The 26,670-nt window shown below is 34.2% G+C and overlaps 1 protein-coding gene across 4 annotated transcripts in view; it reads left to right on the forward strand.

Moving 5' to 3' along the window:
- NINL (ninein like) overlaps window positions 1-26,670 on the forward strand; it is a 153,475-nt gene that overhangs the window by 115,219 nt on the left and 11,586 nt on the right. For all 4 annotated transcript variants that reach the window (XM_023494828.2, XM_023494830.2, XM_031951004.1 and 1 more), the window contains 7 exons: window positions 4,257-4,366; window positions 6,167-6,513; window positions 9,579-11,045; window positions 13,162-13,266; window positions 15,233-15,302; window positions 16,653-16,811; window positions 21,237-21,350. In XM_023494828.2, the coding sequence (XP_023350596.1) occupies window positions 4,257-4,366; window positions 6,167-6,513; window positions 9,579-11,045; window positions 13,162-13,266; window positions 15,233-15,302; window positions 16,653-16,811; window positions 21,237-21,350 (2,372 nt within the window). The remainder of the gene's footprint in view (window positions 1-4,256; window positions 4,367-6,166; window positions 6,514-9,578; window positions 11,046-13,161; window positions 13,267-15,232; window positions 15,303-16,652; window positions 16,812-21,236; window positions 21,351-26,670) is intronic.

A 26,670-nucleotide genomic window follows, 5' to 3' on the forward strand; every position in this document is an offset into this window, starting at 1 on the left:
AATGTAGTTGTAATTCTTGACTCTTTACTCTTTTTGATCTCTCATTCCTAATTTGTAGCCAAGTCCTGTCCATTTTACATTCATAACTTCACTTATACACACTTCTTTTTATATAACACTTCCTTTTTCTCTCTGACATTATCACTACCTATTGCAGAACCTCATCACTTCATACCTGGACTGTTGTAATAGCCCATGGGTTGGTTTCCCTGCATGAAATGTCTTCCTGCTTTAATCTACCCTCCCTTTAGCTATCAAATTCATCTTTCTAAAGTACAGGTCTGCATATTGTCATCCCCCCCGAATTCAATCCACTGTTACCTCCAGAATGAAATATAAAACTCTCTCTGGCATTTAAACTCAACACCTTCTTTCTTTTACAGACTTCCTGGAAAATTTCCCTTCCACATCCTCTATGATATTGTGACACTGATCTCCTTGCTATTTCATCTCCCTATCCTGGGCATTTTTATTAGCTCTCTCTCTCTCTCTCTTTTTTTTTTTTTTTTTTAATAGCCTTTTATTTACAGGATATATGCATGGGTAACTTTACAGCATTAACAATTGCCAAACCTCTTGTTCCAATTTTTCACCTCTTACCTCCCCACCCCCTCCCCTAGATGGCAGGATGACCAGTAGATGTTAAATATATTAAAATATAAATTAGATACACAATAAGTATACATGACCAAAACATTATTTTGCTGTACAAAAAGAATCAGACTCTGAAATATTGTACAATTAGCTTGTGAAGGAAATCAAAAATGAAGGTGTGCATAAATATAGGGATTGGGAATGTAATGGTTTTTAGTCATCTCCCAGAGTTCTTTTTCTGGGCATAGCTGGTTCAGTTCATTACTGCTCCATTGGAAATGATTTGGTTGATCTCGTTGCTGAGGATGGCCTGGTCCATCAGAACTGGTCATCATATAGTATTGTTGTTGAAGTATGTAATGATCTCCTGGTCCTGCTCATTTCATTCAGCATCAGTTCGTCTAAGTCTCTCCAGGCCTTTCTGAAATCATCCTGTTGGTCATTTCTTACAGAACAGTAATATTCCATAATATTCATATACCACAATTTATTCAGCCATTCTCCAACTGATGGACATCCATTCAGTTTCCAGTTTTTAGCCACTACAAAAAGGGCTGCCACAAACATTCATGCACATACAGGTCCCTTTCCCTTCTTTATAATCTCTTTGGGATATAATCCCAGTAGTAACACTGCTGGATCAAAGGGTATGCACAGTTTGATAACTTTTTGAGCATAGTTCCAAACTACTCTCCAAAATGGTTGGATTCGTTCACAACTCCACCAACAATGCATCAATGTCCCAGTTTTCCCACATCCCCTCCAACAATCATCATTATTTTTTCCTGTCATCTTAGCCAATCTGACAGGTGTGTAGTGGTATCTTAGAGTTGTCTTAATTTGCATTTCTCTGATTAATAATGACTTGGAGCATCTTTTCATATGACTAGAAATAGTTTCAATTTCTTCATCTGAGAATTGTCTGTTCATATCCTTTGACCATTTTTCAATTGGAGAATGGCTTGATTTTTTATAAATTAGAGTTAATTCTCTATATATTTTGGAAATGAGGCCTTTATCAGAACCTTTGACTGTAAAAATATTTTCCCAGTTTATTGCTTCCCTTCTAATCTTGTCTGCATTAGTTTTGTTTGTACAAAAACTTTTCAGTTTGGTATAATCGAAATTTTCTATTTTGTGATCAGTAATGATCTCTAGTTCTGCTTTGGTCATAAAGACCTTCCCCTTCCACAGGTCTGAGAGGTAAACTATCCTGTGTTCCTCTAATTTATTAATAATTTCATTCTTTATGCCTAGGTCATGAACCCATTTTGACCTTATCTTGGTGTACGGTGTTAAGTATGGATCAATGCCTAGTTTCTGCCATATTAGTTTCCAATTTTCCCAGCAATTTTTATCAAACAGTAAGTTCTTATCCCAAAAGCTGGGATCTTTGGGTTTGTCAAAGACTAGGTTGCTATATTTGTTGACTGTTTTATCCCTTGAACCTAATCTATTCCACTGATCAACTAATCTATTCCTTAGCCAATACCAAATAGTTTTGGTAACTGCTGCTCTATAATATAATTTTAGATCTGGTACAGCTAAGCCACCTTCATTTGATTTTTTTTTCATTAATTCCCTTGAAATTCTTGACCTTTTGTTTTTCCATATGAACTTTGTTGTTATTTTTTCTAGGTCATTAAAATAGTTTTTTGGAACTCTGATTGGTATAGCGCTAAATAAATAGATTAGTTTAGGTAATATTGTCATCTTTATTATATTTGCTCGCCCTTATTAGCTCTCTTTCATGCATGGAATACTTTCCTTATCTTCACTTCTTGATTTCCCTAGTTTCCTTAAAGTCTTGCCTAAGGTCCCATGTTACAAGAAGCTTTTCTTGATGCTTCTCTGTCTTAGTGTCTTCTCTCTGAGATTATCTCCAGCTTATTCTGTATATATCTTATTTGTAAGTAGTTATTTGCATTTTGTTTCTCATTCTGACTGGGAGTTCCTCAAAGGCAGAATCTATTTTTTGCCTTTCTTTGTATTTACAACACTTAGCACTGTAGCTTGCACACACTAAGTAGGTAAAAAAATGTTTGTTGACTTGACTTCTTTCCTTCATGGTGTTTATAGTCTAATGGTGGAAAAATACAGATACTCTCTAAAGTAACCAAACAATATAAGTGTATTAGAAAGACACAGAACAAAAAAAGATACATGCAGTCCAAAGGGGGAACATTATCCCTGACAGCAGCAATCATTGAAAGCTTTGTGGAAAAGGTCGCATAATAGACAACATAACAGCATAAGCGGATAAGAAAGACAAAGAACAAAAAGATATGTGAAGTCCAAAGGGGAAAGATCAACCCTGACAGCAGCAATCATTGAAAGTTTTATGGAAGAGGTCACATCAGAGATGGGTGCAAAAGTAAAGAGGGGGAAGGAGGATATTACAGGCCCCAGGAACAGAAGCACAAAGGCAAGAATGATAAGACTTTTTGGGGGGAAGGAGACAAAGGCTAGTTTTCCTAAAATGTAAAATGTATAGAAGGAAATAATATGAGATGAGATAAGACTGGAAAGGTAGAATAGAACCAGATTATGAAGGTTGTTTAATGTTGGTCAAATGCGTCTGATCTTTATCTGGTTGACATTAAGGCAATCTTTGAAACAGAAAAGTGGCCAACTGAGAAGATGTTGGACCAGATGATATTAAGAATGGACTAGAGGAAAAGATTTGCCTGGGCCGTATGACTTGCCCAGAATAACATGACCAAAATAAGTCAAAGGCAGCTCATAAATCCAGATCTTCTTGCCTTTGAGGCATCCATTTCAACCTGACCCGTCTGCATACCTCTGTTAATAAGGCAAGGGTTGGGGTGGGGAGGTGGTATGTGTGTATATGACACCTTATTATATTTGTATATGTGCGTATATAAACACGTGTCATATACATACCCTCTTATTATAGGCAATTAAGCAGAACAATCCATTTTCTGATCATACCAGATAAGTTTAATTACTGTATCACTTGATACATAGGAAAATTCTTGATTGGCAGTAAAATTGAGTCAATAGAACAGTAAGGTTCTATTTAATCTCCATATATCTCTCTGAGTCACTGATTCTGTTTCCATACACAGACACACACATGAATATAGTGACAGGCATTGTTGCTTAGTGAATAAAGAAAAATCTTGCATGTATTGCATACTGTTGTATGATGCTAGACAAATTAAATGCACCAATCAATTCTCTACAAATTACTCTAAATCTTAGATAATAAACCCTTTAGGAAAGAACTAATGGAAATGTTCCCTCAGATTGTATACCTACTTATGCAAGGTGACCAGATTCCAAATTTAGAATACAATAAAATGTACTTCATTAGTAAATTTAGTCCATTCGTTCTCTGATTCAGAAATATTTTCAGATCTTCCTGGTTTTGAGGCCATAATTGCAACATGCAACACCCAACTGCCAATTAACAGAAAGTTCTGATTATTAGAATAATTGGGAATATTCTATTTTAGTTTGTCCTCCAAAATCAATTTTATAGTGAATCCACCATGTCACATGTAGTGTTTTGTACATTTTTTTATGAGGGAAATAGGTGGAAAGCATGAATACTTGACATCTCAGTTTCAAATCTAGGGATTTGGATAGGATCCATTTTTTCTGCTAATGGATGAAATGAAATACGGTTTTCTTTGCAGGCATCACTTCTGTTGGAGATGATCATGTACCAGTGAGTATAGAAACAGAGATAATGGTTGAGCAACTCAAAGAACATTATCAAGATCTCAAGATTAAACTGGAAACCAAGGTAAAGGAAGAAAGGACAAAAAAAGTCATAATCCACAAAATTAGCATTTAACCAAAAGAAACTGATTTTGGCTTGTTTGATTGTCTCAGTGATGAAATTTGCCCCAGAGACATCCCTCTAACACATGTTTGGATGAGGGTGTGCTAGCCAATAAGTCATGAGAGTGATGAGGAAAGTCTTGTGAGATAGAAATAGGAATGAAGCTTGGTTTTGACATGCTGAAAGCAGACTACAGCATCATTTATTGCTGTGGAATGTTGATGAACTTTATGTTCATTGCAGCCAACTGTTGACAAGATTACTGAGACTGATACCAAGGACTTGAATTTCCTTTCCTTTTCTTTTAAGCCTGGAAGGTTTGCATCTTTGAGACAATCTCTTGACTCAGAAGAATCATAACTGATGTTAGTCTGGGGAAAGTTACATTCTTTCTATAGAAGCATGTCATGAATACCACCTGCTCTTTTTATCTTTTTGATAGAGCTGCCTGGTCATAACTCGTCCAACATAATGCAACCAGTGTAATGGGCTGATGTTTGAGTTGATGCACTGAGGTCCCAAGTACTTGAGGCTAAATAGTAATTGGGCTATACTCTATTAATATACATGATTGGATAAAGAATGGTCCCTGCCCACTCTCAGTGCAAGTCCTGATGTATTGTATAGGAAATGATGGATTTTGGTGGGTGGAGGCAGAGAGAGATAGGAAGAGAAGCTGGGAGAGATTGGGCCTGGGTTCCATACTCCTAGCTGCTGGTCGTGTGGCTGCTGGTCTAGCTAGCTTCTTGACTCAGCTGCACACATTGCTATTGCCCATTCTCTTCCACCTCCAATCCTTCACTGAGAATAAAGATAGACGATTTTCCCCTAACCTGAATTCCTGACTCCTGCTGATTTAAAATACGTGATCTTCACAAACCAGTATATGTCAGAGGCAAGACTTGAACTCAAAGAATTCTTGACCCTGAGGCTACTTCTTTATTCACTGTGTCATGCTGTCTCTTGCTATATTCATTCTCTCCCCCTCTCAAATATAAATATAGTGACAAATAAGAATAAAGATCTAGGTCTTTATCTTTTGGGCAGGTAGGTGGTACAGTCAGGAAGTCTCATTCGCCTGAATTCAAACCCAGCCTCCCATCCATATTAGCTGTAAGACCCTGGGCAAGTCCTTTAATCCTGTTTGCTTCAATTTCCTCAACTGTGAGAGGAAGTTTAATAGCACCTTATTCTTTTTTAAAACTATTATCTTATTAGACTAAGACTATCATTTGCTTAAAACTTTTTTCTCCTCTCAGGTACAGTAATAAAAATTGATTATCCCATGTCATATTCCCCAAGTAAGTGAGAGCTAGAAGAGATAGGCTATTCTTATGCTCCTTGCATTTTTGTCTCCTGGATTAGATTAATGCAAAATTTGAAATTAAAATTGTCCTTGTCCCTGTGCTAGAGTTGATGTATTCATCAGTGGCCAGATAAATCACATAACTCTTTTCTAAATTTTGTTCCAGTTCCAAAAACATTTATAGGTGCCCTTCATGGTGTTTATAATAAGTACTCATTTTCCATTCTCTCAATAATTGTTAAGCCTTTTGCCCCACTTGGGTAGCATAGGTGCAGCCTATAAAAACAGTATTATTGATGATAGTTTTATCTTCATTTCAAATGTTTTTATGCAACACAAATTTTAGGTTTTGATTTTTTTTAAATTATACGTATCTCTTTTGATTTTTTAGAACTCCATTGCCAGAAAAGTAGAAGAGCACTTCAGTAATATCCCAATGGTGTCTTTTATTTCAGGTAAATTATTATGAACGAGAAATAGAGCTCATGAAAAAGAACTTTGAGAAGGAGAGAAAGGCCATTGAGCAAGGATTTAAGGTGGAGATCAGTGAGTTAGAAGATCAGAAGGCTGCTCTGGAAGTTCTGAATGTGAAATCTCAAGAGTTGATTGAAAACCTGAAAGATCAGATTCAAAAATCAACCCAGAGTCAAGAGTTTGAGAGAAAATTAGAGAAAGAGAGGTCAGAAATGGAACAGTACTACGCAAAGGAGATTTCCAATCTAGGGCAGCGACTGGCCCAGGAAAAGGACCAACTAGAAGAAGAATTGAAATTGAAGCATCAAAATGAGCTGCAGTTAATGAGGTCTGATTATGTATTTTTTTTCTGGATTTTCAAGACTGCACACTCTTGCCCAGAACAAAAACTGGAAATTGATCTAGTCAAATAAATGGGCTGCAACAATTCACTAATAGCCAGGGGATGATGATTTATGGGTTGAGGTGTAAGGACTGGAAGAATAGGTGATAGGTGTTGGGAAGAAGTTTATTTAAAGAAAAAAAGCTAATTCAAGAAAACTTTTAAAAATCAATTTGCTTATTAAATTGTAATTCACTTCTTATATAATTCATGCTATACTTTCTGTTTTCAAATACCCAATGAGTAAGCCATTTTGTCATGTTAATATTCTTTTCCATTTCACCAATGGATATTTATAGATATAATGAGATTGGAAAATTATGATAGAGCCTTGAAAAATTAATGAAAAAAAGTATTTTTTTGGTTAGTGAGATTGAAAAGATTAAAATGTGAAAGCAGAAGAAAAATGTCTATGGGAAAAATGTATAGTATTATGAGTTTTCAGAGACTAAAAACATGAGCCATAACTTCATGTACATCTTTGTTTTGAACCCTCAAGTTTTTTTTTAACACAGTGTTAATTATCTAGTCAATACTCAGCTAGTGTGTTCCATACTAATTTCTAAGGACTTCAGTCTTCTAAGAAGCTTTACTTGGAAGTAAAGGATTCTTAAAATCTATCCAATTTGGGAAGTGACTGGCAATTCTCAGGAAGCAGGGATTACACCTCTAGCCAATATGATCAGTTCAAGATTTGTGACAAACATAATATTGCTTTAAAAAAAAAAAATCCAATCTTGTTAACTTAGGGAGCTCAGAAGAGCTTGTTTATATCAAGAATGAAGAGTTCCAATCTTTGTACTGAGTGGAGGTAAAACATTTAGCTCAGTTCAACAAAAGTAGCACAGTGGAGAGAGTGCTAGATGTGGAGTCAGTCAGGAGTATGAGTTCAAATCTAGTATCCGATGCTTATGAACTATATGAGCATAGGTAAATCACTTGATCTTTATTTGCTTGAGTTTCCTTTTCTGTAAAATGGAGATAGTGATAACACCTACCTCTCAGTAGCACCTTAGGAAGATCCAATAAAATATTTGTAACATGCTCTTAAGCCTTAGAATGTTATAGAAATGTTAATTTATTATTAAACACCCACTATGTGCAAAGCACTATGAAGAGTTCTGGGTATACAAAGATAAATATAAAATATTCCATAACTTCATGGAGTTAATATTTACTCAGTTGTTCTTATAGATTTTTTCTTATAAATAACTTTTCTTTGTCACTTTTTAAAAATATCAGAATAATTTTATAAGATACTTTCACTCTTAATTGAATTCTCTATTGTAAGAACAAAAGACTCTCGGAAGCCCAGCCAATAAAAGGAACATATGATAGTAACATTTCTGTCTGTAGATTTCCCCCACTCCCCCAACTACTTTGCCAAAAGGAGGGGAGTATGTTTCCTCTTCTTCTCTGGGTCAGAGGTTGGCAGCATTTTTTTTGAATTGTTTCCATTAATATAGCCTAGGAAGTTATGCTCTACTGTGGAGCTGACATTTAAATATGAAGAAATAATCATTGAAAAAGGAAATTAATAGATTTTCTCCAGAGAAGATTTTCACTTATTTTTGTTCAATGATGCCCTGAGACACATATCTAAATATGGCATAATAAGTTAATATGCAGTGAAAAAAAAGGCATACATATCTATTTATAATTTCTCCCTTGTATTAAGGAGAATGCTACATTGTCCTTCAATAGCAAATACAGAAACTCTACCATTTATCCTTGGATTCTCTGTTCCAGTTAGGCTTATCCTTGATAGAAGGCCAGTCCCATAGCCACATTCAGGGAGCAGAAGGTGATTAACTGTGCTTATTTAGATTATGTTTTAAAAGAACATAAGTATATTTCCTCAAGCTTCATCTGATTGTGTCACTGGAGAGCATACCACTTGGGTAACACAGTGACCCAGAAATATCAATGGTCAAGTACAAATACTGGACACATAGAGCTCTATAAATACTTGTTAATTAATTGTTTTGAAGCAGCTTTATACCCTGTAAAATGCAAGCAATTATTTCTCCCTCTTCAACTCAGACCATAAAAATGAATTGACATCCCTTTTTGCTTTTACACTGTCTTACTTTCTCTGTGTAAAGCTTGGTGCAATAGTTAGCAAAAAAAGACACTTAGATTACTTCTGTGTCTGCACCTCTGAAATCCTCTTTTTTAATCTTTCAAAAAACCAGGTTTGAACGAAATTCAATTGTTTAAACTTACTATGAATTACCTACATACACACCACATTTAAAATCTGTATTTATACATTTTCAGGTAGGACGTGAAAATTAATATGTATGTAAACATGATATAAAGCAACTCACAATAACAGCTTAACTTGCTTTAAAGGAGAGATCAACTTTGATTTAAAAAGCAAGCTTATGTTATTTGATACATGATAAATGTTAACATACAAAAAAAAAGCATTTAGCAAGAGATTCACATTCAAAAGAAAAGGCAGCTGCAACCTTGATGACTCAGTCTTCTACTCTTGTTCAGTAACTGCTAACTTAACACATTTCATTAAAACCCAAGTGATGGGACATTTTTAGTTCAACAGGGCTTTTATGCTTTAAGCTTTAATGATTTCTAATTCAAGTTGACAACCTTTCTCCTTGAAAATCAGTATAGAATTGGGCTGCTTTATGCCAATGGTTTTCTATATTGAAAACACAATCTTTTCTCATTCCTTCTTTGAATATTCTATTACTTATAAAATCTTTTACCATTTTGAGAATCTATTTTATTTGCTCATGAGGCTTAATTCTACTGTTTTTAAAAATATATTGAGTTACGCACTTTTGTGAAAAAGAAAATTTGAAGAATAATGATTGCTTTGATGCATTTTTGGTGGCAATGGTAAAAAAGAGCACAAGCTGAATATATTAAAATAAACAAGGTGACTTTTTTCACCTCAAAAGCAAGATCTGTATTGTAGGGCTAGGAGAGCCAACAATATGTATATTGTATCGAACATGGGTTAATGTAAAATTGTTTATCTGCAGGACAGAGGCAGAGATGGAACTGAATCAAAAGCTGTCATGGGCAGAAGCCCAGAATGCTGAAAATTATGAGAAGTTATTAGTGCAACATCAGCATGAAAAGGAAGACATGTTACGGAGATATAGCCTGCAAGTGAAAGAGATAAAGGAACAGTATGATTTAGGAAAAAAGCAATGGGAAGAGAAAGAAAAGGAAATAAGTACTCAGTATAAAAAGAAAGAGCTAAAACTGGAAGAAAGAATGAATGAGGAGCATGCTAGGATATGCAAAATGTTTGTCATTGAAAAGGAAAAGGTCGAACTCACTTACAAAATGCAAATAGAAAGGCTTACCCGTGAAACAGAGAAAATGAGGGCCCTCTTATCTGATGAGAAAAGACAGATAAATAATGAAACCAAGTGTGTAACTAGCCAAGAAATATTTTTTCCACACAAAAGCAGAAACCAAGGGAACCTGTATGAAGAAGACTGGAAACAAGGTGAGCAGTTATTGGTATGGCCTGAATCCAAAGGTGAAAATCATGATAAGTCTGAAGATGTGTTTTTTATTCAAAACAAAAAAGAAATTGAAGGAGAAAATATTAGTAATTTAGGAACAAAATATGTAACTGAACTAAAAGACCAAAATTTCCCTACTGAGACTGCTCACAAATCATGTGAGTTTCCAACATCGCTGTCATCTGAAAGACCATTTGATAGCGTCAGGATCAATGACACCAACTTGACTTTGCCAAAGACAAAAGAAGCCATATTCCTTTCTCCAGGAGGAGCATATGCTCCACCACTCAGATCTGAAGAAGAGTGGAAAATTGAAGAACAACAGATGAAGAAACAATTGGTTTCTGTTGATGAAAGAGATATCCAGAATGAAAATTTCTCAAGCCATCTCAGTGTCAGAGAAGAGAAGTTGCTTTTATTGAAAACAGAGGAGAATGACTTGGTTGCTCAGTTTCCCCAGAGAGTGAATCTGATTCCAACTCTAGAGCCAAAAAAGAATTTGATTTTTTCTGGAAATGAAGCTTTTGAGAAACAGAGAGCAGTTCTTGAAAAACAAGCTGGGGAACTCACTGAAAAGCTGGAATTAGTGAAGATGAAGGAGAAAGGCTTAACCACACAGGTACAAGAGACAGAGGAGCAGGCCCAGAAACACATAATAGCTTTGGAGCATGAACTTTGTCTTCGGGAAGAAGCTATTAAGAAGGGAGCAAAATTATTAGACATGTACATACAGTCACATCAGCAGCTAGAAAACCAATTGAGGACCAAGGAAGAGGAATTATCAACACTACGGGAAAAGGAGGAAGTGATTCTTAATCAATTAAAGCAGAAAGAGGAGGCTATGGAAGAAAAGAGAAAAAAGACTGAGACCCAGCTAGAAAGAGAAAAGGATGAGATGAAGATTAAGCTGGTTCAGCTGGAAGAGCTTGTCGGGGCCCTTGAGAAAGAAACAAATTCAAGAGAAATTGACAGGTTTGATTTCATTTCTAAACATTTGGGTGGTAGAGAGGGAAGGTTAATAATAATAAAAAAAAAAAAAAACACTTTTAAGTGGTCATTGTTTGACTCCTCCACATCCATCATTTCTTTGCTAACCTACCACAACATTTAAAGATGAGTTAAGAAGATGGAGTTTGGGGAGTTATGGTGTGAGCTAGAACATTTATCTTCTGGTTTATACTGTCTCTATTTTGTCCAAATGGAGGAATAAGTAGTTTTTCCATGACCTCCTAATGCATTAGTCACTTCTTAAATATTACAGCCTCTTTTTTTTTTTTTTTGCTGAGGCAATTGGGACTAAGTGACTTGCCCAAGGTCACACAGCTAAGAAGTGTTAAAAGTCTCTGAGACCAGATTTGAACTTGGGTCCTCCTGACTTTAGGGCTGGTGCTCTATCCACTGCATTATCTAGCTGCCCCTACACCTTTTTCTAGGCATCTGTCAGACTTGTTGAAATTATTTGTTGTTAAAAAAAAAAAAAAAAAAAAAAAAGAGTGCTGTAAATAAGGAGAAGGTAAGAAAATGAATGAAAAGTAGAAACAGGCTAAAGTAGGATCATGTATAATGTACAATATTATGGGTTTTATATGATGGCATTTTAAACTTGCAGTGAGGACTTTAAGTTAGATGAAGTGTTTTTGACTTGCTTTCTAAGTTGTTGTGATTGTGACTGTGATTGTGAGTCTGTTAAAGTTTTGAGGCTTCTAGTACCTATTTGAAATGAGATATTGAGGAGTCAAGACACTGTTCAGATATTGATCTTTGATCAATCTGACCTCAGCTTAATAAATATACTGCCTTATATTTTCTTATACTTTAATGATAGACTAACCTTCTTCTAACTTGATAGGCATTTTGTCAGAACATGTGAAAGTAACAGAGTTGGGAATTTAAATTAAGTTCTTGTTTAAAAGTCCCACAAATTCTTCCAGCTTGAGACTTTTGAGATAGTGTAACCTCTAGGTCCCCTTGAGCTAAAAAAAAAAAAAAAAAATCTGATTCATTGGCATTTTCCATATGGTTACATTTTAGTGTATGAAATGAGAGGGTTTTTGTTGTGTTTGCAATTGACATGCTTCTACGGAGGTTGGATTTCTCTTGGGCAGGTTTAAGTTAAAATATTATTGTCTCCTTAAAGATCCTGATTTCTTGATTTTTCTCTTTACCAATTCACCATATAAGCCCAAGATTTCCTTTGCATGTTTTTAGAAAGTTAAGGAGTTAGGCAAGTGAATAGCTGTCTGATACTAAATCATTAATTCATAGAATAAGTGCCTGTCATACATATTGTCCCTTAACTATTGTAGGATTTGGGGGAGAAAGAAATAGAATATGTGGATTTATTGACTGATCATGGCTGACATTTACCCACCCTACCTCATTACCTAGTTATACTAAGGACAAATTATATAAATTGCAAGAGTAAGATTTAGACTGATTCATTATTATTAGTCATTATATCCCATTCATGGTTAACATTTAAATAAGTGAGTGATCTCTACCAGTTACATATAAGAAAAGGAATATTCTGATAGATAGATTTCCTTCATCATATTGCCTCTATTTCTGTCATTATATAATCCCCTCGATTCATTTTTTTTTTCTTTTCAAAGCTATCTCTGTAAATAGTTGTAGATGTTTCCTAGACTTCTGTGGTTGGTTTCAGAGTGGTGCAAAAGGAAAGACTAGTAAAGAAGAAAGCTTCTCACTCTTAAGACTTCTGTGGATAGAACACCTATGTATTTTCATCTCCCAGTATTGCTACATTTCTTGGCTTTCATCTTGCTTTGTCATAGGTAATGGGTGTAATTTAGTCACTGGAATCTATTTAATATCATTTTAAAGTCACCTGCAGGTTGTTGCTGGGCATGGGCATTAGTGCCAATTAACAGTTCTCATGGAAGTCCTGTAAAATTACCAAGAAAACATCAACATATGACATTATTGAATGGGGAAGATAGGAGTGAAAATGTGGACAGGAAGATTTTTATAAGGTTTCCTTCCATTGGAAACCAGGCTAAAAAGTAAAATAAAAATAGCAGCCATACCCCCAGCATCATAATTGGTTTTTATTTTTCTTCATCTGCAGAATTGAGTTGTGTAAACTTTCTGAAGATAACCGTTTACTAAAAAATAAGCTAAAAAAGTTTCAGCAGGATCTAGAAGATATAGAAATGGAAAGTAATCAACAGAGGTAAGGGCCCTTTTTATATTATTTAAGGGGTTATAGTTTACACCCTTCCATGTTGCAGTCCAGATGATATTTGAGAAGATATTTAAGAACATTTAAGGGTTCTGTGACCTTTGATTGCCTCGACCCTTCTGACACAAGCATCCCCAAGAGAATAGGGAAAGTATTGTCAAGAATCCAGTCATTGTGGACCTTTTTATACAGTGTCTTTATTTCCCCAAACCCTTTGGTGTTTGCTGTGCTATGAGACCTCTAATAGCTTGTAGAATAAATTAGTGTATCAGTCTCCCCCAAGGACACACATTATATAGGAGAATACAAACAAAGACACAGAGAAGGGTATCCAGGCAACTGAATTCCCTAGGGAGGGAAGAGCCACTCACAAAATATCTCACTTGATCGCTTTAATTTTCCTTCGTGAAAACACATTGAGCTCTATAATGTAAGGATCAGCCTAAAAACATTAGCCCAGATTAAGTTCTCTTGTTATAGGTTGGCTAAAGGTAGCCTTAGAAGGTGAAAGACTCTGATGCTTTTAGTAAGATTATTGAAAACATGGTAGAAAGGAAGTGCCAAGCCTGGAGTCAGGAAGACTGATTTTTATGATTTCTACTCTGATCTTAGATAACTGCAAGCTGTATGATCTTGGACAAGTCATTTAACCCTGTTTGCCTGTTTCCTCATCTGTAAAAAGTGTTAGAAAAGGAAATGGCAAACCACTCCAGTATCTCTTTCAAGAAAATCCCAAATAGGATCTTAGAGTCAGATATGATTGAAATGAAGAAATGAATGATCTTATAGTTCTCCAGAACATTTGCTCTTCTTTGGTGTATTATAATAGCCCTTTTGCTTTAGAAAATTACCAATAGATGGTGTGTGTGTGTGTGTGTGTGTGTGTGTGTGTGTGTGTGTAGAGAGACAGAGAGAGAGAGAGAGAGAGAGAGAGAGATGTTCAGTTGCTCAGTAGTATCTGACTCTTCATAACTCTGTGAACTTTATCCATTTCTTAACAAAAATACTGGAGTGGTTTGCCATTTCCTTCTCCAGATCATTTTGTAGATGAGGAAACTGAGGCAAAGAGGGTTAAGTGATTTGCCCTAGGACATAAAGTTAGTAAGTTCCTAAAGTCAGATTTGATCTGAGATCTTCCTGACTCCAAACCTGATGCTCTATTCATGATACCATTTAACTGCTTCTCATTTATGTCTATGCAAATACATATTGCTATATTTCTTCAGAAGATATTTATGGAGAATAAATACCACCACCACCACCACCCCAAAATATCTTCTATATCTCAAGAATATGATCAAGAGAGTGTTTTGATAGTTCAGTGCAAGTTCTTACATGTCAAGTATATACGTTGTCAATGAAATAAATGTATTAAAGAATAATGTACTTTTGAGGAAAAAGAAACAGAAACTGTAAGTAGCCTAATCTTTAAATTAAGACAATATGCAGTAAAAACATTTTTTAAATTATTTATATAAATATTGCTGATATAGTATTATAAGTATGTTTAAAAATAATTACATAGAGAAGGAAGTTCAGAAAGAAAAACAAATGGGGCAGTTTGATTACAATGTCAAATTATATATATTTACAAATACAAGCTATATGTAAAAATATTCTATAATTTTATATGCAGTCCTCCTTTTCTTTTTATATGGACTTGATTGTATTTATTAATATCTATTATTCATAATGATAAAAAGTGACATAGTTCAAAATCCAAACCAATGATAACACAAAAGGAATGTAACTCAGATGAAATAAATTGTTTGCTAGAACAGTTATACATTTTATTAATATATAAAATTTACTGATATAATATACTATGACATTAGAATAAATAATGCATGTTTATTAGTATATAACAGTGGGTTCACTTGCTCAAAATATGAACAGTTTAGTGACATTTTCCCCCCATTGTTGCCAGTCCTGTTAATGATTTTTTCCTTTTAAATAGGAAGCAAATAGAAGAATTAAACAGAGAAAAGAACGAGGCTTTCAATGAAAGAGAAGAGTATAGTAAACAGGTAAAATATTGACATCTTTTTCAGAGATGCCTAAGAATAAACTAAAAATCTGAGAGTATAAGGTTCTTCTTGATCAAGTGACTCCAATCACATTAGAATCATTTCATTTTAGTATCCTTCAAGACTGAGTCCTACGTCTTCACTGTATGGGAATAGAAACACATGCATAGATGGTGTTGTGGTTTGCCTAAGGTTGTTCAATTAGTAAGTGATAGAGCTGGAACTAGAAGCAGTGGTTTTTCCATTAAATTATAATATGACACTATAATAATGATACATTTTTGTGGAGGTTTTTTTAAGAAGTGCAGTTTTTGCTAGAAGCAACATTAATAATAGATGACAAATAATTAGCATTTTAAAGTTTACAAATGACTTTATATATATTGTCATTTGATCCTTACAAAAAAGATTTATAAAGGAGATATTATCTTCACTTTATAAATTACTAAACTTCCAGAAAGATTAAATGATTTGTCTATGACCACATAACTAGAAAGTGTTAGAGGTGGGATTCAAATTGATGTCTCTCCTAATTTCAGCTTTAGTTCCCTTTCTACTTCCCTAGCTTCCCTTCCATGATATCATCATAATATATTGGTAAACGGAGTTTATGCATTAATATTTAAAATAATTTTTCCAGAAATGAGTTTTTAAAATTTTGGCAATCATGTTTTATTTTAATATGGTGATTTATTACAATATGTGGCAGAGGGTTTCAGAACACTGGAATCAAATTATCATCGAATAATAACTATGCTTTTAGAATGTATATATCTGCTCCATTTCTGTATTATATACTAAAACACTTTATCAAGGAATGAAATGAAAATGATTACTTTTTCTAAATTGTTGAGCTGTCAATAAGATTTCTTTCTGGTTTTTTAAAAACAAATTTGTATTGTTATCTGTCATTACCTAGATTTCTCTCTCTCCCTTCCCAGAGAGCCGTCCTTTATTTAAAAAAAAGAAAAGAAAAAAAAGTAAACTTAATAAAAGCATCCAAAAACTCTGAAAATAAATTCAGTGTTACATTCACCTTTACAAAGGAGTAGGGGGGAAATTGTCTTCTCATCTCTATCTCTATAATTTTGCAACATTCATTTTCATTTGTTTTGTGGTTGTCATACTTTCCATTTATATTATTATAGCAATATGCTATATATATTACGCTATATATAACAATATGTTATAGTTTGTAGATTTTTTTTAGCTCTGTAGAATGTTCTACAATTCTCTGTTTCTCATATTTGTTGCCTTTTTTTTTGTAGGGCAGTAATATTACATTGCTTTCATGTACCATAATTTATTTAGCCATTTTCTCTCTCATTGAAAAAAATCTTTTTCCTCTAGATGGAGGAACACAAGACTGAAATCTCCCAGCTCAATACCATGATCAGTAAGTTGACTGATGAGGTCTCTGTGCTCCAGGCTCAGAATGAGAGCAGCCAACACATTGTACAGCAATTAACACAGAGACTTACCAAAGAAGGACATCAAAAAAAGGAGAAGGTGAGTGGAGCTGGGCAGTTGCAAGAGATAAGCCAAAAAATTAGAAAAAAGGCACTTGGGCAAGAGTCATAAGGACAGAGGGAAGAAGAGAAAAGAAAAGCAGCCAGGTAAAAAGTTTAGAGTCTGTTGGTTGACTAATGGAATCAGGACTTCTACTGATAATAGATCAGAAAAGAAAAGAAAATGATTGTTCCAAGATTCAAGACCTGTTGAGAAGAAGCCAGTGGTTCCATATAATAGTCTTTCAGTGTTCTAGGGTGAAGACTGGAAATATAGAACTAAGAAATCAAATATTTTGAAGTCTTTATTTACACAATTAGGGAAGACCATTGGTTTTTCTCTTTCTCAATTTTGTTGAGTCAACTAACATTTTATTAAGCCTCAGCCAAGAGATGAGGATACAAAGAAAAGCAGAAGATAGTCTCTGCTTTTAAGGAAATAGGGTAAAGGGGGAAATGACACGTAGATGAATATGTGGGAATACACACACACACACACATGCACATACAAATTGGGGATAGTCTCAAATGGAAGACATTAATATTAAGAATAACTAGAAAAGACTTCTTTTTTGAAGAAGGGATTTTTAAGTGAAACTTGAAGAAAGCCAGGAGGTGAACATGAGCAGAGATGTTTCCAAATGAGAGCAGATCTCTTAAGTCCAGACTGGCATTTCTAGAGCAAATTGAATTGTAATGGCCTTTGGGAGTTGGGAGTTTGGATGTGGAAGGTCTTTTCCTTTATCTGTATGATCCTGGTATGCCATGACCAAAGTGGAGCTTATTCTATTCTGAGATCTGTTCTTCCTGATGACATCATCATCCTTTAAAGAAATTACCTTTTATTCTAGGAATCTGGCAGTTTTCTTGTCTCTTCCTCTCCAATCTCCCTTTTCCTCCTCATTGCTTTATCCAATCTATAACCAAATCTTATTGATTCTTCCTCCACATAAAACTTCACATCCATTTCCTTTCTAATCACAGAACTACCTCTTTTCACCCAGTTCAGATTCTCATTACTTTATTCTGGTATCATTGTAATAGCTTCCTAATTGATCCTTCTGGTTCCATTCTTTCTCCTCTTTAATTCATCCTCCATTCCACATCTAAAATAATCTTCTCAAAACACAAGTTGGCCATGCTATTATCTTCCCTACTCAGGAATTTTCTGTTTCTCTCCTTCCCCAAAGATAAAATGTAAACTATTTGGTCTGGCTTTTAAAGTTCTTTACCATTTGCCTTTCAGCTTACTTTTCAGATTGATTTCCCATTATTTCCCCTCATGCATCCTCTGTTCCAGTTAGATTGTCTTACTTGATATTCTGTGAATTTGGCCTTCTATTTTACAGCTCTCTCTCCTCACAGGCTGGCCTGTGTTCTTAGATTGTATTCCTTGATTTCTTTCCTTTAGAATCACTGACTTCCTTCAAAATTGACTTAGAAATCATCTCCTATAGGAATCCTTTTCTGGTCTCTCTACTTGTCATTGCTTTCTCTCTGCTTAAATCATATTGAGTCTGTTTACAAGGTGCATTTCCAGGTATAATGTAAACACATGGAAGGAATGGATTGCCTTCTCAGTCAATCAACAAGTATTTATTAATTGCTTACTATGTACCAGACACTATGCTAAGTTCTGGGGACATACAAAGAAAGGTCAGAACCTGTCCTACAGGTTCCTACATTCCAGTAGTGGAATCAACATGCCAAAATGGATAAATGCAACATATATAAAGTGTAATTGGAAGGTCATTTCATCATTGTATCTTCAGTGGCTAGCACAGTGTCTTACACATGGAGAGTTCTTAATTAAAACTTAGCAGAATTGAATTAAAGGGCAAGAAGTTTTTAAAACAAAAAAATTATTGTTATAATAAAAATGAATTTTTTTATTGGCAAAGAAAAAAATAGACAATATTGGATTTTTCACATAAGAAAGCCATGAAATTCAGTAAAAAAAATGGTTGTAAAGTATATATGGATTATATTATATTGCAGGGCTGATCAGTATTATAATGAAACAAGTTTTCAATTTGGAGTCAGGAGATCTGAGTTCAAATCCCACTCTTATACTTATTAGTGTGATACTGGGCACACCATTCTATATGTGAGTATAATAATGCACATCCTTTCAGTATGCTAACTATGGTATTTATAGAGGCAGTTAGGTGGCATTGTGGATGGAATGCTAGGCTTGGAGTCAAGATGACTTATCTTCCTGAGTTCAAATCCAACCTCAGACATTTCTTCAGTTTCCTTATCTATAAAATGAGATGGAGAAGAAATGGCCAACCACTTCAGTATATGTGCCAAGTAAACTCCAAATGGGATCAGGAAAAGTTGGACATGAATGAAAAAACATTGAACAATAACAAACAGTATTATAACCCTAATTGGTTGTTGTGAGGAAAACATTGTGTAAATTTTAAAGTGCTTTGGAAGCCTAAAAGCATTATAACTGTGACCAATTGCTCTTATGTCTATGCATATCATAATAATGACAAGTGACATTTATGTAGAATTTTAAAGATTGCAAAGCACTTAATATACAATATCTCATTTAACTTTTATAGTAGCCCTCTGAAAGAGATGATAAGGCATTAAGTACACACAGGAAGAAATTGAGTCTCAATGAAATGAAAAAACTTTCCAAGGGGCACATAGATAATAAGAATCAAATGCAGAATTTGATCCTGTACCTTTCCTAGCTCTGAGTTCAGTATTTTTAACATTATCTCACAGAGCACTGCATATCTCTTCCCAGTACGGAAACAGAATAATATTAGTGCCTATCAAACTTATACCACAACATCCAAATGATGAGACCTTGTACTACAAACATATTTTCCCTGAAAGTCAGTAATTTAATATATAATATATTTTCCCCAATTGCATGTTAAAACTATTTTTAAAGTTTTGAGTTCCAAATTCTGATCTTCCCTTCCCGAGATGTTAAGCAATCAGATATAGGTTATACGTGGGTAACCATATAAAACATAATGAAGTCATTTTGTACAAGAAGATTCAAATAAAATTTTGAAAAAGAATGAAAGAAAGAAAGTGAAAGTAGCATGCTTCTTTCTGTATTCAAACAATATCAGTTATTTCTCTGGAAGCAGATAATATACTTCATAATTAGTCCTTTGGGATTGTCTTGGATCATTGTATTGCTGAAAATAGCTAAGTCATTCATTAAACAATATTCCTGTTACTGTCAACAATGTTCTGATTCTACCCACTTCACTTTGCATCAGTTCACCTAAGTCTTTCCAGGTTTTCTGAAGTCACCCCACTTGTCATTTCTTATAGAACAATAATATTCCATTAGAATCATATACCACAACTTGTTTAGCCATTCTCCAATTGATGAGCATCAATTTGATTTCCTATTCTTAGCCACCACAAAAAGAGCTGCTATAAATATTTTTGCATTAATGGGTTTTTTTTCCTTTTTTGATGTCTTGAAATATATTCCTAACAATAGTTATTGCTGAATCAAAAAAAAAAAAAAAGGTATGCATAGTTTTATACTCTCTTTGGTCTTGTTCCAAATTGCTTTATAGAATGGTTGGATCAGCTCACAATTCCATCAACCTTGCATTAGTGTTCCTTCCAACATCCATCATTTTCCTTTTTTGTCATATTAGCCAATCTAATAGATATGAAGAAGTACCTCAGAATTGTTTTAATGTGCATTTCTCCAATCAATTTTGAGTGACTTAGAGCATTTTTTCATATGACCATAGATGGCTTAGATTCCTTTGAAAATTTCCTGTTCATATCTTTTGAATATTTATCAATTTGGGAATGACTTGCATTTTTGTAGATTTGACTAAATTCTCTATGTATTTGAGAAATGAGGCCTTTATCAGAAATGTGTTGCAAAGATTTTTCTCAGTTTTCTGCTTTCCTTATAATTTTGGTTGCATTGGTTTTGTTTGTGCAAGAACTTTTTAATTTTATATGATCAAAATTATCTATTTTCTATTTTGTAATGCTCTCTATATTTTATTTGGTCCTAAAATTTCCCTTTATACATAGATCTAAGTTAGTAATGTAGAAAAACTTAACTTTCCTTACATTTCATGCTTATTATTTTTAAAATTCTGGAACCTTATATTCCATTAAATTCTGAAAAAAAAAATTTTGTTTATTTCTTTGGATTGGTAGGAAAAATCATATTTGTATTCCCAGCACATATCTCAGTACCTGGCACATTACTACTACATACTGAATTAATAAATGAAAGGAACTTTAAAAAAATCTTCTGAGCTCAAGGAGGGGAAAGTCTTTAAATCTAGAAAAGAGAATATTTAATAAATCAATAGTGTATTGACAACTTACCAGTTTATCCATTTCTCAAATAAATAAAGTCATCAGGTTGCTAAAATGTTATTTATATTTGTGAATTTAATCTAAAATACAGGATGGTCAAATCCAAGAACTGGAGCTGGAGCTTGACCATGTGAATCAAGAATGCCAGTCTCTGAGACTTTCAGAATTACAGCTGAGAGAGAAGCTTGAAGAAAATCAGGATCAGGTACATGCCATCTGTGATTCTCATATGTATTTCTCTCTGATCCATATATGTTATGAATGGCAGGGCTGAGTTTTGAAAGCCAAGTCCTGGTGACTCTTCTAAGTTCCCTTCAGGTCTTCATATAAAAAGTTTAAATCATGAGGTGGTTTTGTACATAAGACTGTCATGAAAAAACTAGAAAATGTAAAGGGTTACTGGAATCATGTGTAGTTAACTAATGATGATAATAATGGTAATACTGATGTATAGAGTTTTAAAGTTTTCAGAGCACTTTATATACATTGTCTCATTAGTGCCTTATAACAACTTTGGAGGGCAAATACTGTAGGTATTCTTATTCTAGGTGAGGAAATTAAGGCTCAGAAAGATTTAGTAATATACCTATCCAGAGGGAATAGTATAGGAAAGCTGATATATCTGAAGAATTGCCATCATTAATGTATAACATTTACTGTTGTCCAAAAATGGACAAAAATGTCCAGCTAATGTCACTTGGGAGAGAGTAGGTCTGAAACCCCAGATCTCCTGAATTTCTATCTTGCCATGTTTGTAGACAGTAAAAGGATGGCATTACAATTAAATATTTGTGGGAGATTGTTTTAACTGAATCTTAAAAAAACAAAAATGAATCAATCTTTCTTTTTCTCAGTTTGTGTCAAATCTGATGTTGAAGTCTAAACAGAGGCAAAAGCTCCACTGTTCCCAAGGCTTCACATTATTATAGATTTAATCACCAGCTCAATAGAAATATGTAAATAATTTGTCTGTTATGTCTAGAGGTTTCCCCTGAATTCTACACTTGGATATAAACAATGATGTCCTTTCTCTGAATTTAACTTTGAACTTGCAGTCATGTTCCTAGGGCTAAAATCAACAATAGAGTTGGTCTGCTTTAAGGAGTTTCTCAAAATAGGTCTTCAGACTCAGGAGCAGTCCAACCCAAGCCTGCATGCAAGACAGCAGGTTAGGGCTAATTAATCGTCTGAGGCTAATTAAGTCTCTGCACTTGAAGGAAATGAGGGAATAATTGTAGAAAAGATGATATATCTGGTGCTACAGCTGTTAATGTATAACTATTATAATTGTACAAAAATGAAATGGGTTGCTTAGAGAAGTATTGAATTTTCCATTATTAAAGGCCGATTAAGGTTGGATGAATAAAAGATATTGTAAATAACATCCATCTTCAGGTATAGGTTGGACTAGCTGGCTTCTTAAATTCCTTCCATCTTTGAATTTCTGGATTCTGTAATGTGTGTTGTCTTGTGCATGATGCTTTTAACACTTCTAGGGCTGAAAGGAACTTTGAGAAATAATACAGAATCATACAATCCCAGAGTTAATTAAATCTTTGAAGGCTCTGTATCCTGACCCTTATCTGTTATGGAATCTTTTCTACAATAGTCCTAGCAAGAAGTCATCTAGTCTCTGATATTTAAATACCTCCACTTTAAGGAGGCTCATGTCAAGGAGAAATTGTTGTTAAACCATTTCAGATTTACTAGATTGTCTTTAATTTCTCAGAAAAGATCTTCATAATATGTCTCAAGGATTCATTCCCTTAAATCTCACAGTCAGGAAATTCCCCCTAAATTCTTGCATATTGTCTTGCAACAACATAAGCCAATTTTATTTTGTGATTTGAAGTATGTTGGTAAAATTCTATGATAATTCTAAATTATAGATAAGAAAAATTATATGAGGTTGTAAAATAGACAAGTGGAGAAGAAAAAATCAAAATAGTATCCATTTTGGAAATGTAAACTCATCTGTTTTGGGGACAAATGAAAAAAGAATGTGATTGTTCTGTTTGCTATTGTTGAGTCATTTCAGTCATGTCTGACTCTTTGTGACCCCATTTGGGGTTTTCTTGGCAAAGATATTGGAGTGGGTTGCTATTTCCTTCATCAGCTCATTTTACAGATGAGGAAACTGAAGTAAATAAGGTTAAGGCATACTAAGGCAAATAGGGTCACACAGCTGGTAAGGGTCTGAGGCCAAATTTGAACTCAGGAAGATGAATCTTCCTGACTTCAGACCCAGCCTTCTATGCCCAGTGCTACCTAGCTGTCCCTTTAGGTTTTTCCGTGGAAAGGAAATCATTTTTGTTATTATTATAATATTGTTATATTTTGTTATTTTTTATTATTATTTACACTTGCCCAAAATGAAAGACATCCAAAGGGCATAAGGTAAAAAAAATTAAGAACAAATTAGAGGCGCTAACAAAGATAAAACGACAGAAAGAAAATTCAGGATTGTTGGAACTTGCTGATGCTTAACACTGCTCCCTCCCCAGAAAGATGTAGCCCATTTAACAAAATGTTTTAGGTACTTTTTGCTTTGAAATTCTGGCATTTTGCGTGTCACTGTTGACATGTTGAGCAAAATTAATCGTTGTCATAGTAATGAATCAGGATTGTATTAAATGCTTACTATGTGCTGAATGCTGGTGATAAATAGACACAAATGAAATGACCCTCCTCTCAAGGAGTTTGCTTTCTTTTCTTTTTTTAAATAATAACCTTATATTTTCAAAACATATGCAAAGTTAGTTTTCAACATTTACCTTTGCATAACCATGTATTCCAAATTTTTCTTCCTCCCTTCTCCCCACTCCTCTCCTTGATAGCAAGTAATCCAATATATGTTAAACATGTACAATTCTTCAGAACATATTTCCACATTTATCATGTTGCACAATAAAAATCAGATCAAAAGGGAAAAAAATTGATAAAGAAAACAAAAAGCAAGCAAACAAGAACAAAAAAGGTGAAAATACTATGTTGTGATCCATATGCAGTCCCCACAGTCCTCTTCCTGGATGTATTTGGCTCTCTCCATCATGTCTGTTGGAATTGGCTTGAATCACCTGATTGTTGAAAAGAGCCACTTCCAGGGGGCAGCTAGATGGCACAGTGGATAGAGCACTAGCCCCTGAAGTCAGGAGGACCTGAGTTCAAATCGGGTCTCAGACACTTAACACGTCCTGGCTGTGTGACCCTGGGCAAGTCACTTAACCCCAGTTGCCTCAGCAAATTAAAAAAAAAAAAAAAAAAAAAAGAGAGTTGCTTCCATCCAAATTAATCAAGAGAATTTGTTTTGTAAATTGACATGATTCTATATAGGGCTTCTTAAATTTTTTTTCACTAGCAACCCTTTTTTGCCTGAAAAATGTTTATGTAACACGAGATATATAGATATATAAAATTGGTATACAAATCAAACCTTTACTGATAATCAAAAAGAAATTTATTTTAAAACAATTCTTTGGCATACATATAATTTTGCTATTTATTAAAGATGAAAGCAAATTTGCATACTTATGAAATATGGTAGTCAACGAGGATCCCTGAGAATTGGCTTAGTAAACTATTTTTTTTGAAGTAGAAAATAAGAAGGAAAGGTTAGGAGGACAGTTGAAAAAAATATATTCTAGAATAATCTCTATCCTCTATTACCTTTTCTAATGAGAGGCCACTATAGGCTACCTCTCAGGGATATTTTTCAGAAGTGACATATAGTGGCTGGCTGGCTCTTGTTGATGAGAGGAGACTTAGACAGGGGATAATATATAATCATGGTTTTAGAAGAAAAACAAGGCAGGTCAAAACCATCAAAAGTGACCATTGTACTTTTTAATGTCATTTTTAAAATTTGAACTGGAAAATCACCTGCAAAAATGAATATTTCCATACCCAAAGAAGAATATTTCCATTCACAAAGTGCATGAAGATGTTACATGCAACCACAAATCCATTATATACATCTTGTTTGTGTGTAATGTGGTAGTTCCAACATTTCCCTGCTTTTCTCTGTTTCTCTTTTTTTATTTTTCTTAGTTAATTACTCATAGTAATATATCATGTAAGTAATTTATAAAGTATTTTTTAAGTTATTTCATTGACAGTTTGCTTTTTCTTCTTCCCTTATATTGTAGTAGTTATATCTGGAAACATATGCCTTCTTCTGCAGCTATAGCCTCTCCCCTATCCACCAAGAGGTGGGAGACATGCATCATCATATGTCTTCTGGAGTTATGATTGTTACCTGTAGCCAGTAAAAGGGGATTAAAATATAAGTGAAAGATTTGAAGGAAATCTGAGACTAGAAGGCATTTGAGGCCCTGTAAATTGTCATGCCAGTTGCTATTTCTCTTGAAGAAGACTTGAAAAATTTTTGGTGTCATTTATCCATATTTGTCACTAAAAATTTTCCAGTTATAGAAGCCAAGAGCTGCTTTTGTTCTGAGAGAACCTCCTATTCGCTGCATGGTGGTGCAGGCCAGATTCTTGAGATATAGCTAACACTTAGAATGGTGCTGGAGGTACTTAATCAGTGCTAATTAATTGTTGTGGCCTTCAGGATAAAAAACTGAATGGCAGCAGTGACATCCTCTTGGAAGCAGCTTTCTGGAATTTCCACATGAGAGCTCATCTTCTCTTTTTACTTCCTCTCAGTTTGTGTAATAAGGACAGAAGCTTTTTGTCTTTTCATGGTAATATTGTGAATGACAATATAATGAACTTTGTATTATCTGTCATGTCTGGGACATATAAGCTAGTGCAGGGTTCTGGGTAATCAAGTTAATGTGTACACATACACACACACACACACACACTCCACAAAAAAATAGGTAACATTTATGTAGTATCTGCTGTGTGTCAGGTGCTGTTTTAAGTGCTTTACAATTATTATCTTATTTCATCCTCACAACACTCCTAGGAGGTCGACACAATTATTATTCATAAAATTGTTGTCATACTATACATAATTAATACTAATTTTATTATTAATAATTAGCCAACCGTGATATTGCAGATATAAGCATTATTATATTTATAAAATTATTTATATAAAATATTTACATACAAATTTATATGTTTATGTCTTTTGTATTTTATGTATAATTTATATATTTATATTTATACAAATATAAAACTGAGAGCCAATCCTGAAATCAGGAAGACTCATTTCCTTGAATTCAAATCCAGCCTCAGACATTTACTGGCTTGTGAACTTGGGCAAGTCACTTAACCCTGTTTGCCTTAGTTCCTTGTCTGTTAAATAAAAAGAAATGACAAACCAAGTAACTATCTCTGCCAAGAAAACCCAAATGGGGTAAAAAAGAGTCAAATACCAGGTGAAAACAACTGAACATCAACTTTCATACAAATATAAACAATATTCATATTATTATTTAATGTTATCCATTCATTTTCTGAAGAAAACAGGTTAAATGACTTGCCCAAAGTTGCAGAGGCATTATGTGGGGTCTGGGGTCATATTTGAACTCAAGTCCTCTTGACTCCAGGGCCAG

This window comes from Sarcophilus harrisii, chromosome 2, assembly GCF_902635505.1.
Source record: "Sarcophilus harrisii chromosome 2, mSarHar1.11, whole genome shotgun sequence".
Taxonomy (NCBI): domain Eukaryota; kingdom Metazoa; phylum Chordata; class Mammalia; order Dasyuromorphia; family Dasyuridae; genus Sarcophilus; species Sarcophilus harrisii.